The sequence below is a fragment of the Capricornis sumatraensis genome, chromosome 12 (genome assembly GCF_032405125.1).
Source record: "Capricornis sumatraensis isolate serow.1 chromosome 12, serow.2, whole genome shotgun sequence".
NCBI lineage: Eukaryota > Metazoa > Chordata > Mammalia > Artiodactyla > Bovidae > Capricornis > Capricornis sumatraensis.
The window spans coordinates 92,230,322-92,243,569 of NC_091080.1; the positions used below are offsets into that span (position 1 = coordinate 92,230,322).

The 13,248-nt window shown below is 48.6% G+C and overlaps 1 protein-coding gene across 1 annotated transcript in view; it reads left to right on the plus strand.

Annotated features, from left to right (window-relative positions):
- MYO16 (myosin XVI) overlaps window positions 1-13,248 on the plus strand; it is a 397,000-nt gene that overhangs the window by 185,005 nt on the left and 198,747 nt on the right. Inside the window, exons 16-18 of the mRNA XM_068984571.1 lie at window positions 9,500-9,611; window positions 12,250-12,367; window positions 13,148-13,219. Of these exons, the coding sequence (XP_068840672.1) occupies window positions 9,500-9,611; window positions 12,250-12,367; window positions 13,148-13,219 (302 nt within the window). The remainder of the gene's footprint in view (window positions 1-9,499; window positions 9,612-12,249; window positions 12,368-13,147; window positions 13,220-13,248) is intronic.

Consider the following 13,248-nt stretch of genomic DNA (forward strand, 5'->3'; position numbering starts at 1 on the left):
CGCAAAAAGCTGGACACGACTGAGCGACTGAACCACAGCAGCCAGCAGCGTCGCGCTGTCACATGGGTCACTTGCACAAACACCCGTGTAAGTCCACGGCGGGCCCCACGACTGGAAGCCCTGCCTCAGCAGTAACTGTCCCTACACGGTCATGAGCGGGAGTGTCACCTTCTGGCACACGTACAGGTGACCGGCATTTCCATGCAAGTGTCAACCTCAGGCAGGATTTCAAACCCCAGGATAGGTCTGAGTTATCCTTCACCACAGTGTTGTGGGTATGACCCTACACAAAGCTCTTTGGTGAGATTTCCCAAGGAGGACTTCTGCACCTGCTCAGCCTGAAGCGAGCCAGATGAATACAGGCGTACCAGCTGCCCCTCCCCACGTGCAGAACCTGAGCTGGTCTGCTGTGACCTGGACCTGGGGGAAGTATGGAAGCCCCCTACTCCACCCAGCAGATGCAGCCCTCCCGGGCCTTGGCGACTTAAACAGGTCCATAAAGGCCAGACCCTGACACCAGCTCTGAGCAAAAACTTCCCTTTCTTCCCATTTCACTGAGTCATCCCTGTAATCACTGCTGGTCCTCTATGTCTCTGCGAGGAGGAAAGGACGTCCCTTCTGCTGGCCGGAAGGAGTCCCCTCCAGACACAGGGCTGGGGACAGAGTGCAGCCTGGGGTTCGACCCCCAGATCCGTGTCCTGGACCCTTTGTGCTGGAGGCAGCTGCTCTGTTCTTGTGCCTCCACCTCCGTGTTCAAGAACTAAATGACTTTATGAGACGCACCAACCGCCCCCCCAACCCCCGCCGTTGGAAAGATGGTGAGAGTTTAGAGTTTGTCCCACCAGATGTTTTGCAGAAATATTCTGACTGATGAGAAAAATATGGACAAACTATTCTGGGAATGTCACAAGACCCGAAGTCATTCTGAATGCGTAATTTATTAAACGGATTCTGTTCTTCTCCTAGGACCACGGGCAGAGTTTCCTCTCTCCAAACAAAACAGTTTGTGGCTAATATATTAACATTTTCGTTGGGGGAGATTTACGGATCTGAACCTGCGGTTAATAAAAAAAAAAATCTAATTCATATTCCATGGAGGGGGGATTTAAAATTGGTTAATACTTTCCAGATAGTTTTAAAACAGTCAAGAAAAGAATTTCCTTTGAGGAGTGGGGTGGGGGTGGGTGAGCAGGAAGGAACGCGCTGCCGTCTTCCTCCATCAGCTGGTAAACAGGGCTGTCTTTGTTGATGCCGGCTGTCTGGTTTGGGCCTTATCTGGTTTCTGCTTACATATTAAACTTCCCCAAGTAGAAGGCAACTTTGCCCACGGTCAGAAGACATTGTTCTTCTGTTGTTTATGCGGCAGATCAAACACCTTCTGTGGTCTGTGAGCCCAGACCCGGCGAAGGGGCAGGCACGTGGTGTGAAGGAGGGACCCGCGTTACAGTGTTTCCCCTGGAGGAGTGTGTGCTGGGCACCCCTGCAGGCGCAGAAGAGCCGTCCCCCATCTGCAGAACCAGGAGCTCTGATGAGCACGGCCAGGGTGGCTGCTTCTGTTTGTTCTTGTGCTTTTAAATCAAGTCAGTTAATTTTTGAGATGTAATTGACATACAGCATTCTGTGGTGAGCTTGGGCTTCCCTGGTGGCTCAGGCAGTGAAGAGTCTGCCTGAAGGGTAGGAGACCCGGGTCCGATCCCTCGGTCAGGAAAGTCCCCTGGAGAAGGAAGTGGCAGTCCACTCCAGTGTTCTTGGCTGGAGAATCCCATGGACAGAGGAGCCTGGCAGGCTACAGTGCATGGGGCTGCAAGGAGCCAGGCACGACTGAGAGACTGGCGCCACCGTGTAGGCTGACGCTGGACAATGTGCTGGTTTGATACATTCATACATTGAAATATGATGTGGCTCTCGTGCTAGCTGACACCTCCGTCACCTCCCATAACCATCATTTCTTTTTTTGTGGGGATAACTATTAAGGTTCAGCATCTTAGACTGATGGGCAGCACCGCACATCACATCTGCAGGACTCGTTCATCCACCAGCTGCAAGGTTACGGTGCGCTGTGTCGGGCTGGGCTCTGAGAAAGGAGGTGCAGGTGCCCCGGGGGGTACTACGCCCTTGAAGTTCTGCTTCTTCTGCCAAAGGTCATTGTTTGATACTCGGATCAAACCACTGCCACCTTGAATTCCGTCCCCCTTGTCTCAGTGGTGCCATATCCCGGGGGATTAGCAATTTGCATTTGGCCCTCTACCCATAGGAAATGTCTTCCAGAATCTGTGTTCCTTTATGGCAAAGCATAAGTTATCAGTACACACACATACACACCCTTCACTCACACACTCACAGGCGTTTACACACCACAGACACAAACAAGATTTTGACCCGCCTTAGAAGACGCGTTCCTGGAATACTGTTCATTGTCATGACAATCAACAGGTCAGAACGAGGGAACAGGTGATTAGAAATAGCACAAGTCAACATTTCTTGTTACTGGCTTATCTTAAATTTAACTTGTAATGAAAACCTTCAAGAAAAGGTCTTCAAAGCTGAGTGGGATTTTGTACCTTCCAGCTGTAACACCTATTCACCTGGTTTGCTATTATTTTTAATGTGAGTGAAAACAAAGTCTTTTGTTTCTTTGGTACAGATGTGCTTTTCTCATCCTGGTCTTTAAAAATGAGATTTATAAACTTAGTTGTTCAGAATAAATCACCATCATGCTTTATATAAAAAGCAACAACGGAGAGGGGAGATACCCAAGGAACCTGCCCCAAACAAACAGAACTCTTTTCTGAAACTAATAAATGAGTTCATCCAGTCGCAGGCATGTGACTGAAATAGGCATTGCTATATTCCATTAGCGTCCAGGCAGCTAAAGCTCACTAGATCCTAATTCCCCAGTGACTTCCAGGGATCAGCTTTTGAAGACTGAATGAGCTAGAGGGCTGCAGAGTGTGTGATCAGCTCACAGACAGTCTTCTGATTGGTTGGTGGTGAAGCAAGCAGGAGCCAACATCAGCAACCTTCTGGTTCCAGCCCGTCTGGGGTCTATATATAGAATAGAATATAGCTGTTGAGGGCAGAACATAGTTTACTTCTCCCAACTGGTGGGGTGTCAGTATCTGCAAAACAGCTCAAGGACATGGCTGAAGAATAGTGTCTGTAGCTCTTGAGGGGGAACTAAAGGTCCTTGGCTTTGTTTAGTCATTAATCATTGTTTAATGACTGTTGTGTTCAGTTGCTAAGTCGTGTCCAACCAACTCTTCTCAATCCCATGGGCTGCAGCATGCCAGACTTCCTTGTCCTTCACTATCTGCTGGAGTAGCTCAAACTCACGTCCGTTGAGTCAGTGATCCCATCCAGCCATCTCATCCCCTGTTGCCCCCTTCTCCTCCTGCCCAAACTTTCCCAGCATCACAGTCTTTTCCAATGAGTCCACTCTTCACATCAGGTGATCAAAATACTGGAGCTTCAACTCTAGCATCAGTCATCCCAATAATTATTCGGGGTTGATTTCCTTTAAGATTGCCTGGTTTGATCTTTGCTGTCCAAGGGCCTCTCAAGAGTCTTCTCCAGCACCACAGTTCGAAGGCATCAGTTCTTAGGCACTCTTTGCATAACGATCAAGCTATTATAATTTTGTCTTACTTGACTGTTTTCCTCTGTTCCTGCATTTTCTCATTTCTCTGATTAAGTTTATTCTTTGGAATTTGGGGAAGACTTGCCCACAAACAAGAGGCAGGTTCAGGGGCATCTGTCCCTGGAAGGTCCCATGGGGTCCTGCTCAGCTACTCCGTTTTGTGCCTGTAATACACGTATAGAGTTGAGACAGAATCGAATAATCATAAACTAACCTATGGAATCTTAAAACCTCGTGAGACTTTGCATTCTGTTTAAAACCCATCGATGTATAATAGTAATTCCACATCTCGTTTTCCTTCCCCCACGTTTTTAAGCCACTTTGTAACTTGAGGAAGGTGCCTTGTAGTGCTGCTCAGCCTCCCCTCTCCTCCCAGCCCCTCAGAGGAGAGCTGAGAGACACAGAGGGGTCGGCACAGAGGGTGCTGTCCGGCGGCCAGGTGCTGGCTTGGACATCGTAAACGCGCTTCAGTTCCCTCATATCAGAAATGGGCACAGCGATAGCTCTGCCTTTCAGGATCAATCTGAAGATGAATGGAAGTGCTTCTGGAGCCTCCAGGGAAGTGTCTGACACGTGTTTTCAGTTCTCACCGCCTTTCCTTTTGAGTCCAATTAATCAAGCAGTATCAATCCACCTATTGTTAACACGGTCCAGCCTCCATGCTACCATCTTCTGCTCTGTGGGGAACAACACCTGGAGCATCCCCGATCTGTCGACTTTCTGAAAATAAGACAGCAGCGGTTCCTGGTTCCACAAATGACGCGTCGCTGATGTTTCTGACCACACGTCTCCGTGTTGCCAAGTGTTACTGTCCCGAGTTCTGTACGAGCTAGGAGGAGATGGTAAAAGCAGGCTCTTTGAGCTGTCAGAACATGGTTTTCAAGACATAAAAGATGCCATGAGAGACCCTGAAGGCTGATATTCCAAGATCTGAAAACCGGGAATTGTGTGCCAACTAAAACCGATGCACCGAGTGAGCTGTGAGTTATTATTTGGCGCAAAATGGGGCCTGCCGCTGGGGAGAGAGCACCACAGCTCGCTCTGAGGGGCTGCTCCAGAGCGGCACTGGGGAAGGTCCATATATGAGATTTCGGTGCAGGGGGAGCTCGATGCAGTCAAGCGCCTACTTTACGAAAGCTTTTCTGCTAGTCACGAGGAGCTGATGTCACCACAAAGGGATTCAGTGCGCTTCAACATCTGAGGAGATATGCGGGGATTGGGATCACGAAATCAGTTCCCGAAAACATCTATCCATCTGAAGATGCCTTCCACCAGTTTCCCCGAAGCACAGAGTGCCTCCCTCTCCACCCTGAATTCCCCGCGGGGGTGTCGAAGGTCCGCAGCTGCAGCAGTACAGGGTCCGATCTCCACAGAGGCAGATGGCAAATGCCCTCCTGGTTGTCGCTGTCCAGTTGCTGACAAAGCCTCTTGGCACGTGCCAACCTGTAGTTGACGTGTGGAACCGTCAATGAATAGGTGACAGAGTCCGAAGCTACCAGATGAAACACTTGCGCAGATTCGTCCGGGTGGGTCTCAACCACGGTGTTGAGACTGGGGGGAAAGCATTGACGGAGTGTGGCTCGTCTACAGGGACGTCAGCCAACCGTGGCCCACAGTCATTCTTACCTCTTTTCAAGTGTTAAAACCACATGGAAACACACATGTGATTGTTAATCTTCAAGTGATTCACACTGGGGAAAAAATGATCAGGAAGTGAAAATTATGATCTCTTTATCTGTTTATTACTTTATCTATCAGCAAACAGACAAGTATATTTTACAGTTTAAAATATTCTACATGGTTAATAGTGTGTGTTGTAATTTCTCAAAATGTTCCTTATTTCGTTTGACTTAGTTATAGATCTTGTTAAAGAGCTTCATTAATGACCAAGCACACTGAGAAAGCCCTCCACATATGCAAGAAACATTTTTTTTTTCCAGGAAATGCTCCTATTCTGTGTGTGCATTGCAATCTGAGTTTAGAAAGCAGATCACACATAGTGTCTTATTTAATTAGCATAAAGTCATCATGAAGGAGAAATGAATCTTTCTAATTTCTCATTTAACCTACTTTTATTCCATTTTATAGGTAATAAAAGTTTAAAATGTCATCAGAAAGGGTCAGATAGAGCTCTGCTGTGTTCTTGGTCGCAGTGTTTTACCAGGCGTATTTTTCTAGGGTTTTTCTGTCCTATGTGATGTTGCTGTTCACTTAGTCATGCCGACTCTTTTGCGACCCCATGGATGGCAGCACACCAGGCTTCCCTGTCCATCACCATCTCCTGGAGCTTGCTGAAACTCCTGCCCTATGTGTGGTTTCATTATTAAATGATTTCAAAGGGAAAAAAAGTACTTTTAATGTCTAAAACGTAGACTTAATTTTTTTATTTTCCTGATACTAACCTTTCCATTTTAAGATAGAGTTTGGCTGTTAAGTAAAGATCTATATTTCTAGTGAAATCAACTTTGGCCTTACTGAAAAGTAGAAGGATTATAAAGTTTGTATAGAAGACATTGAGATCTATTTTTTTTTTTTTTTTTTGCATCGTACTCATACCAACAAGTTTTCTGATTATCGAGGAAAACACGAACAGTCCTCAAGCATCATTCCTGCCATCAGTCAGCTGCCCTGGAAAACCCCCAGTTTTGATCTGGTTTTTCAGGAGCCATTACAGGCTTAATAGCCCTGTCTAAATTACCCAGATTAATTCCAGCGGTTCCTTCTGCCCAGAATTTAACTGCTTCATGGAGTAGGTCAGAGCTGCCGTAAATTCCCACCATAAAGACACACAAAGTGGGAGATGCTGAGGTTTAAAGAAATATTTGAGTTCTCCATAGGTGGAGTTTATTAGCTGATTAACTTGCAAGAATGTGGAAAGGAACCCTGGTGTTTAGCACATTTGACTCTGTAATGTTAATGAGAGCTAACTGCCCTTTACAAGATGTCAAGCAACCACTCTGAATGGAATTCTAGCCTATGTTACAAGCAGAAAAGAGAAGATGACGCCAGCAAAGATGGATGGAAAACTGCTGCCAGAACAGGAGAGTCAAGACTGGTTACAGCTTCCGAGAATTTTGTGAATTTTAGGCCAGACGGCTCCGACCATCCTAACTCGACCGCTTGCTAACACGGTTGTCCGTGACCTTTTCCTTTTGGTCCAAGGCCCCAACCCCCAGCTCGCCTATCCTCGGAGAAAGAGAGAGCCCCGCTGAAGCTGGCCAGCAGCTCCCCGGGGTCCTCGGCTGCTTCACTAAACCTCCCGTGTCTCCCTGCTCGGCTCCATGCCTGCTGAGTCACTTCAGTCGTATCTGACTCTCTGTGGCCCTGTGAACTGTAGCCCGTCAGGCTCCTCTGTCCATGGGTTTCCCAGGCAAGAATACTGGAGTGGGCTGCCGTTCCCTCCTCAGGGGATCTTCCCGACCCAGCGGTCGAGCCCGCCTCTCCTGTGTGTCCTGCACTGGCAGGTGGGCTCTTTACCACCAGCACCACCTGGGAGGCTCTGCTTGGCCAGTGTCCCTCGTCCACAGCCAGTGGCTCAGATGCCCAGTCCATTCCTCCAGTCCACCTTCCGTCATCATCTAAACCTCAACTTCGTCCCGTCCTAGAGAAACTGAGGCCATGAGCAGGTCCCTGTACTCCCGAGATGTCCGGTGACCGGACGGTACTCATCGCCCGACCCAAATGTGGGGAAGGCAGCGTCCTTCCACTGGGCCGAGGGGCTCCGAGTCCAGACCCTCTCCTTCCTCCTCCACCTCCTTCCCCGTCTCTGCATCTCCTCCAGTCTGAACGTGCTTCTGCCTCACTGTAAAAGCCTCCTGAGGTCTCCCCACTCCCCACCCCATCCGGTGGGCTGTCTCACGTTGACCCCCATCCCAGCCAAGGGCAAGGGCAAAGAAGGCCTTTCAGACCCCTCGTCCACACCGACAGAGTCTGCACCTGCCTGCCATCTCCCCTGCTCCTTGCCCCTACAGTCTCCTCTCCATCAGCTCTGTCTTCGTCCGTAAAATGTGGGCGTCTTCTTTCCAGGGCGCTTATCCACTCCCGTGATTTTAGCTGTCTTCGTGTTGGTGACGTCCAGGGCTTATTTTCTGGACTTTTCTGAATTTCAGACCCTTATAGCCGATTATTTCCTGGAACACCACATGAACTTCTAGCAAGTAGTTCGAAGTGAACAAACACAGCTATGATAAACTCTGTCTTTCTCTCTCAAGAACGCACTCCTTCTCTTGAGAAGCCCCCCTTGATTGAATGAGGCCTGCTCCACCCTGCTTCCCAAGACGGAAACTTACAAAGCGTCATTGACGCCTCTCCTCCCACCCACCACGGACCCTGTGAACAGCCAGCCCTCCTCTCGCCAACCTGCCTCTCCATCTCCTTTGCTTCTCTTCACTGTTGGTCTCTCCCTAGACCTGCCGGCTCATTTCTTTGCCTCATCTCTTCCCAGGCCTTCCTCATAGCTCAGTCGGTAAAGAATCTGCCTGCAGTGCAGGAGATCCAGGTTGGGAAGATCCCCTGGAGAAGGGAATGGCAACTCACTCCAGCATTCTTGCCTGGAGAATCCCATGGACAGAGGAGCCTGGCGGGCTACAGCCCATGGGGTCACAAAGAGTCACACATGACTGAGCGACTGAACTACTGCAACTGCTAAGGGCTAATTCCAGGCCACCTCACTGGGCTGCGGGGAAGTCCCTCCTGCACCGCCAATCCTTCTTTGCTTCAAGACCCTGGGGACAGCCACCACTTCCACGCCACCACGGAAACTTCTGCAGGATGCACAGGGCTCTGGCTCCTTGTCTGGCCTCATCACCCTCGGCCCCTCTCGCCAGAGGCTCCGACTGTGCAAGTTTCCAACATACACACACCACATGTGATCCTGCCTGTGTGCCTTTGCACGTAGTGCCAGTTCTTCCGAGGATCACCTTGGATCTCGGATTTGCCTGGGCGATCCTTACTCAAACGTCAGCTCTTGAAACCGAAGCCTCGTCCTGGCCCACAGCCTTTCCCCCTGGTTCCCTTTCTGCACTCCTGCAAACAGGCCAAGGCCTTCTCTGTTGTTCTGCTTCCATGCTGCATCACAGCCGCGCTTTTTCTCTTGTCTCTGTGGACACACTGTGTTTGTTCTTGAGCCTCCAGGGATAAGCTCTTTGTAGCCCGAAGTGTTAGTATTGTGTATTTGGTAGGCGATTGCTTTGTGCTTAGGGCTATCCAGGTGGCTCAGACGGTAAAGAGTCTGCCTGCAATGTGGGAGGACTGGGTTCCATCCCTGGGTCGGGAAGAGCCCCTGGAGAAGGAAATGGCAACTCACTCCAGTGTTCTTGCCTGGAGAGTCCCATGGACAGAGGAGCCTGGCAGGCTACAGTCCATGGGGTCGCAAAGAGTCAGACACGACTGACCGACTAACACGGTCAACTTCTTTTGTCCTTTTTGTGCTTTTTGAACGAAAGGAATAAATCCATGAATTAATCATCCACCTTGTAGTTAAAAGATATTGACGAGAAGAAATCGTAGATTGCTCTCAGTTTAAAATCTTGACTACAAATACGAATTACGAAGCATGAGGTAGAATCTGCTAGATTTCTACATGAAATACACAAAGTATTCATGACCTTCTCTGAGGAGGGGAGCCACTCAAGTGAGAACCGAGGGAAGCAGTGTAAATACGTTCTGGCACAACAAGAACCTTCCTTTCTTCCTTCCGGAAACAGCACGTGCTCTTACGGACCAAAGCCGTATAAATAATACAGGGACACAATGTCCAGGTGATGTCCATTATTCTGGAGACCAGACAGGGCTGAAGTGACTGCACCACTGGGGTTTGTTGACGAGCCAAGCCATAAAACTGTGTGGTTTTCCTCCTCACAGGTATTTGCACCAGACCCTTAGAGAAGACACATCAACAGCAGAGCGTTCCCTGAACAGGGAGAAATTTGCTGTTTTGAAACAAGCTCTGAATGTAATTGGCTTCAGTAACTTGGTGAGTCATGCGGTTAAATATTCCACTGAGGAAATCAACCCTCTGCTAGTTTGTAAAAGTTATTCATTCAAAAACATTCCTCTGCCTCGTGGAGCTTGCATGCTAGTGGGAGAGAGGCGTGAGCAAACATTATGCCCAGGGCCGCAGGGTACCGAGAAGATGGGCTGCCGTCCTCAAGAAGGCGGTTGAGACATTTTACCACAGGGAGCACGTGAGCGAAACAGATAAGAACTTTGCACTGGCTGAGTCGAGAAACATGGCAGACGGAAGGAGCTGTCTGCTGCCAAGCACCACTTGGGAGAGTAATCTAATCACTCGATTAAACTATCTTCTTGAACACTATGCTTTTTTTTTTTTTTAATTCTTAAAGAATTATCAAATACCTCCAAAGCTGAAACATACTCTTTAAAGTGCCTAAGCCCTCTGCTACGCAATGGAAATTTCTGTGATCCCAGGAATGTTCCAGATTTCACCTGCAGTATGGCAGTCACTGGCCACTTGGGGTTGCCAGGCATGGTGGAAGAGGCTGATGTAGATTCAGGATGTGGATTTTTAACTTTTTTTAAACTTAAAAAAAAAATTCTGATCAATTTAAACTGACATTGTCTTGCGTGGTTACTGTTCACTGAAGTGAATAACACAGGTCTAGAGAACAAGAGATGTGAAGCGTGCTCAGCCATTTCAGGCGGGTCCGACTCTGTGCGACCGCATGGACTGTAGCCCCTCAGGCTCTCTTGTCCATGGGATTCTCCGGGCAAGAATCCTGGAGTGGGTGGCCATTTCCTCCTCCAGGGGATCTTTCCGACCCAGAGATCGAACCCGCGTCTCCCGCATTGGCAGGCAGATTCTTTACCACTGAGCCACCAAGACCTCGGAAATTCCCACAAATCTCCTTTTCCTATGCATCATCTCTGTGTCCCCGATGTTCAGTATGGGGTCACTTTACATGGCAGCTAGTTCCTCATTGGCAATCGACATAAGACTGCATGGGTAACTGGTATGCCTGTAGGTCGTGAGCCAAGACTTAGTGACAGATTTTATTTTTTTTATTCGATATACATCGATCGATTTGGGTCCCTGTCTTTCCCCTTGGCTCATGGGGCAGCAAGGGGTGGAAGTGGTTGCAGGGCTACAGCAAGGGAGGGGTGGGAGGCGGGGGCTCCCCCTCGGTGGATAGCTCTGGGCCCTTGGCTCCACTCCAGCCTCACCGCATCCAGGGGCGGGAATTCTAGGAGCGTGCAGTCACACGGCACTTTGCTCTTTGCTGCTCCATCCGTTCCATCCCTGTGTTTCCCTCTTTCCCTGACTCCTACCACTTGTACTCTTCGGTCTTCGCATTTGCTACTGGTTTATTTTTTTTAGCTGTTGTTTCTTCTCTTCCCTTCCTCCATTTGTGTCTGCAATCTCTACTCACTTATAGGAAACTGGAATAGAGAGGCGGGTAAGGAATCATTCCACCAGATACCAGCTCCTTGGAAATGGGGCTGTAGAAACCCATGACTGATCCTCAAAGGCAGGGCACACAGACTATGTCTTCCACATAAGGGGCCAAACAGGGCATTTAACAAGCTTTTTGGTTAAAGAAATTCATGCGATTAAACCAAGACCAAACACTGACCATCTTGATCCTCACGTGTGACTGCAATGGTGCCAGGCAGGAAAAGATCCAGTTAGACTGGGGGAAAGGTGCTTCTGGGCTGGCAAGACCCTTGAGTCAGAGCTCCTGAGTGTGGTTCCGGGGGACCTGACCGTGAAGGTGGTCCCCCGACCCCAGCCCTCCCTCACCAGCAAGACGACTGGGGGCTTGCGCCGCCACCCCCTGCTCGCAGAGCAGCTTGTTAGCATCAGCACATTGTCACGCACCCGAAGGGCTGCTTTCACCGTCCTGTCGCCATCACGGCACGGAACTGCAAGAACCGCGGTGATGGAACAAAGTCTTCCTGTCTGTGTCCAGGATGTGTCTCTTTCGGGGCACTGGGAAATTTAATGAGGAGTTACTGGGTTTATTTAAAAACGGAAGAGGGAGCTGTCACACTGGATTTATTTAAAAAACGGGAGAGGGAGATGTCGGGTAGCTTAAGGAGCTTGGAAAATGTTATTCAGACAGGCACAGATCAATAAACTCTGAGGCCCTAATTTGTGATTTGGAGGCTACCAAAAACATGTCTAAGTAACGCTGCAGTCATAGAGGATTATACCTGAAAATAACAGATTATCCTTTTCAATGCGCTCATTTTAAAGCTGTTAATAATAAAACTACCTTGTCCTGAAAGCTGGAAGTTCAGGATGAAATTCACGGATGGCACAGGGACCACACTGTCTCCAGTCTATGCCTATAAAGCAAATGAGAATTGTTCTTAGAAAAACTCTCTCCGGCCAGAGCTTTTCCTGCCCAAATTACCAATTAGGAAACCGGGAATTTATTGGGAATTTTTAAGGTTAACGTTGCTTGCCCTAAATGGGGCGTACCCATTTTCACCATTGATCGTTGGTTCCCTTGTGGGACGTTCTGAGTAGGAAAAAAACACAGCCGTGCATCATTTTTTTTAACCTACTTGGAGGTTTTCCAAAGGATCAGTCTCTGCATCTTTTCTTCCTAAGCAACACCGTTTATCTTCTCTGTTGGTCACCCGAGTAGGAGGTGGAGAACCTATGCGTGATCCTAGCAGCCGTGTTGCATCTCGGGGACGTTGGCTTCACCGCTCTCTCCGAGGCCGACTCCGCGCTGGTGTCTGACCTCCAGCTCCTGGAACAAGGTCAGTGGAATTCACGGACCATCGATGCCTTGACGTGCAGTTCTCCAGGCTGGCCAGTAGATGGAGACACAGTACAGAAAAGTCAGGGGGCTACCCCCAGTTTCTGCCAGAGTGGGAATCAGGGAGGGTGGTGGGGGAAAACAGAGATCCGCGTGCTTCTTTTGTCTTTCTGGTCGTGTGAATTAGTAAGATGCACGTTGATGTCCCCACGCTGCCCGCCTGAGTAACAGTGTTGGTGCTCTGGCACGTAATTGGGCTTATTTATATCGTTCTGAGTATTCTCCACTCCATCCCTCTACCCTGTATATTTGGAGGGCATGCTATTAACTAAACATTTAAACAGAACATAATTACTTCCCTTTAAAGATCTTTCCAAAAAACGTCTCTCCTTTGAAGTGGCCTTGTGAGTCAATCCCAGCTTTTTTTTTTTTTTCCCAAAATAACCTTAAAACCAGATAATGATGGTTGTGGTGACCACCGTTATCTTCACCCCATATCTAGGTGATTTAGCCAGGAATTGGGGAAAAAAGCATCCCGGGCTGTTAATAAGGGTGAGGAGGGGGAAAACCCTGCAGCAGCTTAATGCCGGAGCCCCAAGAACTCTTTGATGTTTTAATCAAGCTGTTTCTCTAGTTGCATTTGCCCGTTACAGTGATAATTCAGTTTCTTTGATACACACATATTCTGATGGGTCTGTACACACTTCTCAACTATACAATGCCATGTTCTCACTGTCAACATGTATGTAACTTGATGCTTTCATTATCGCTTTAATTTCAGTGGCTGGAATGCTGCAGGTATCTCCGGATGAGCTGGCATCTGCTTTAACCACTGACATCCAGTATTTTAAGGGTAAGTTTTTCTGCACTTTGCCTTCTACC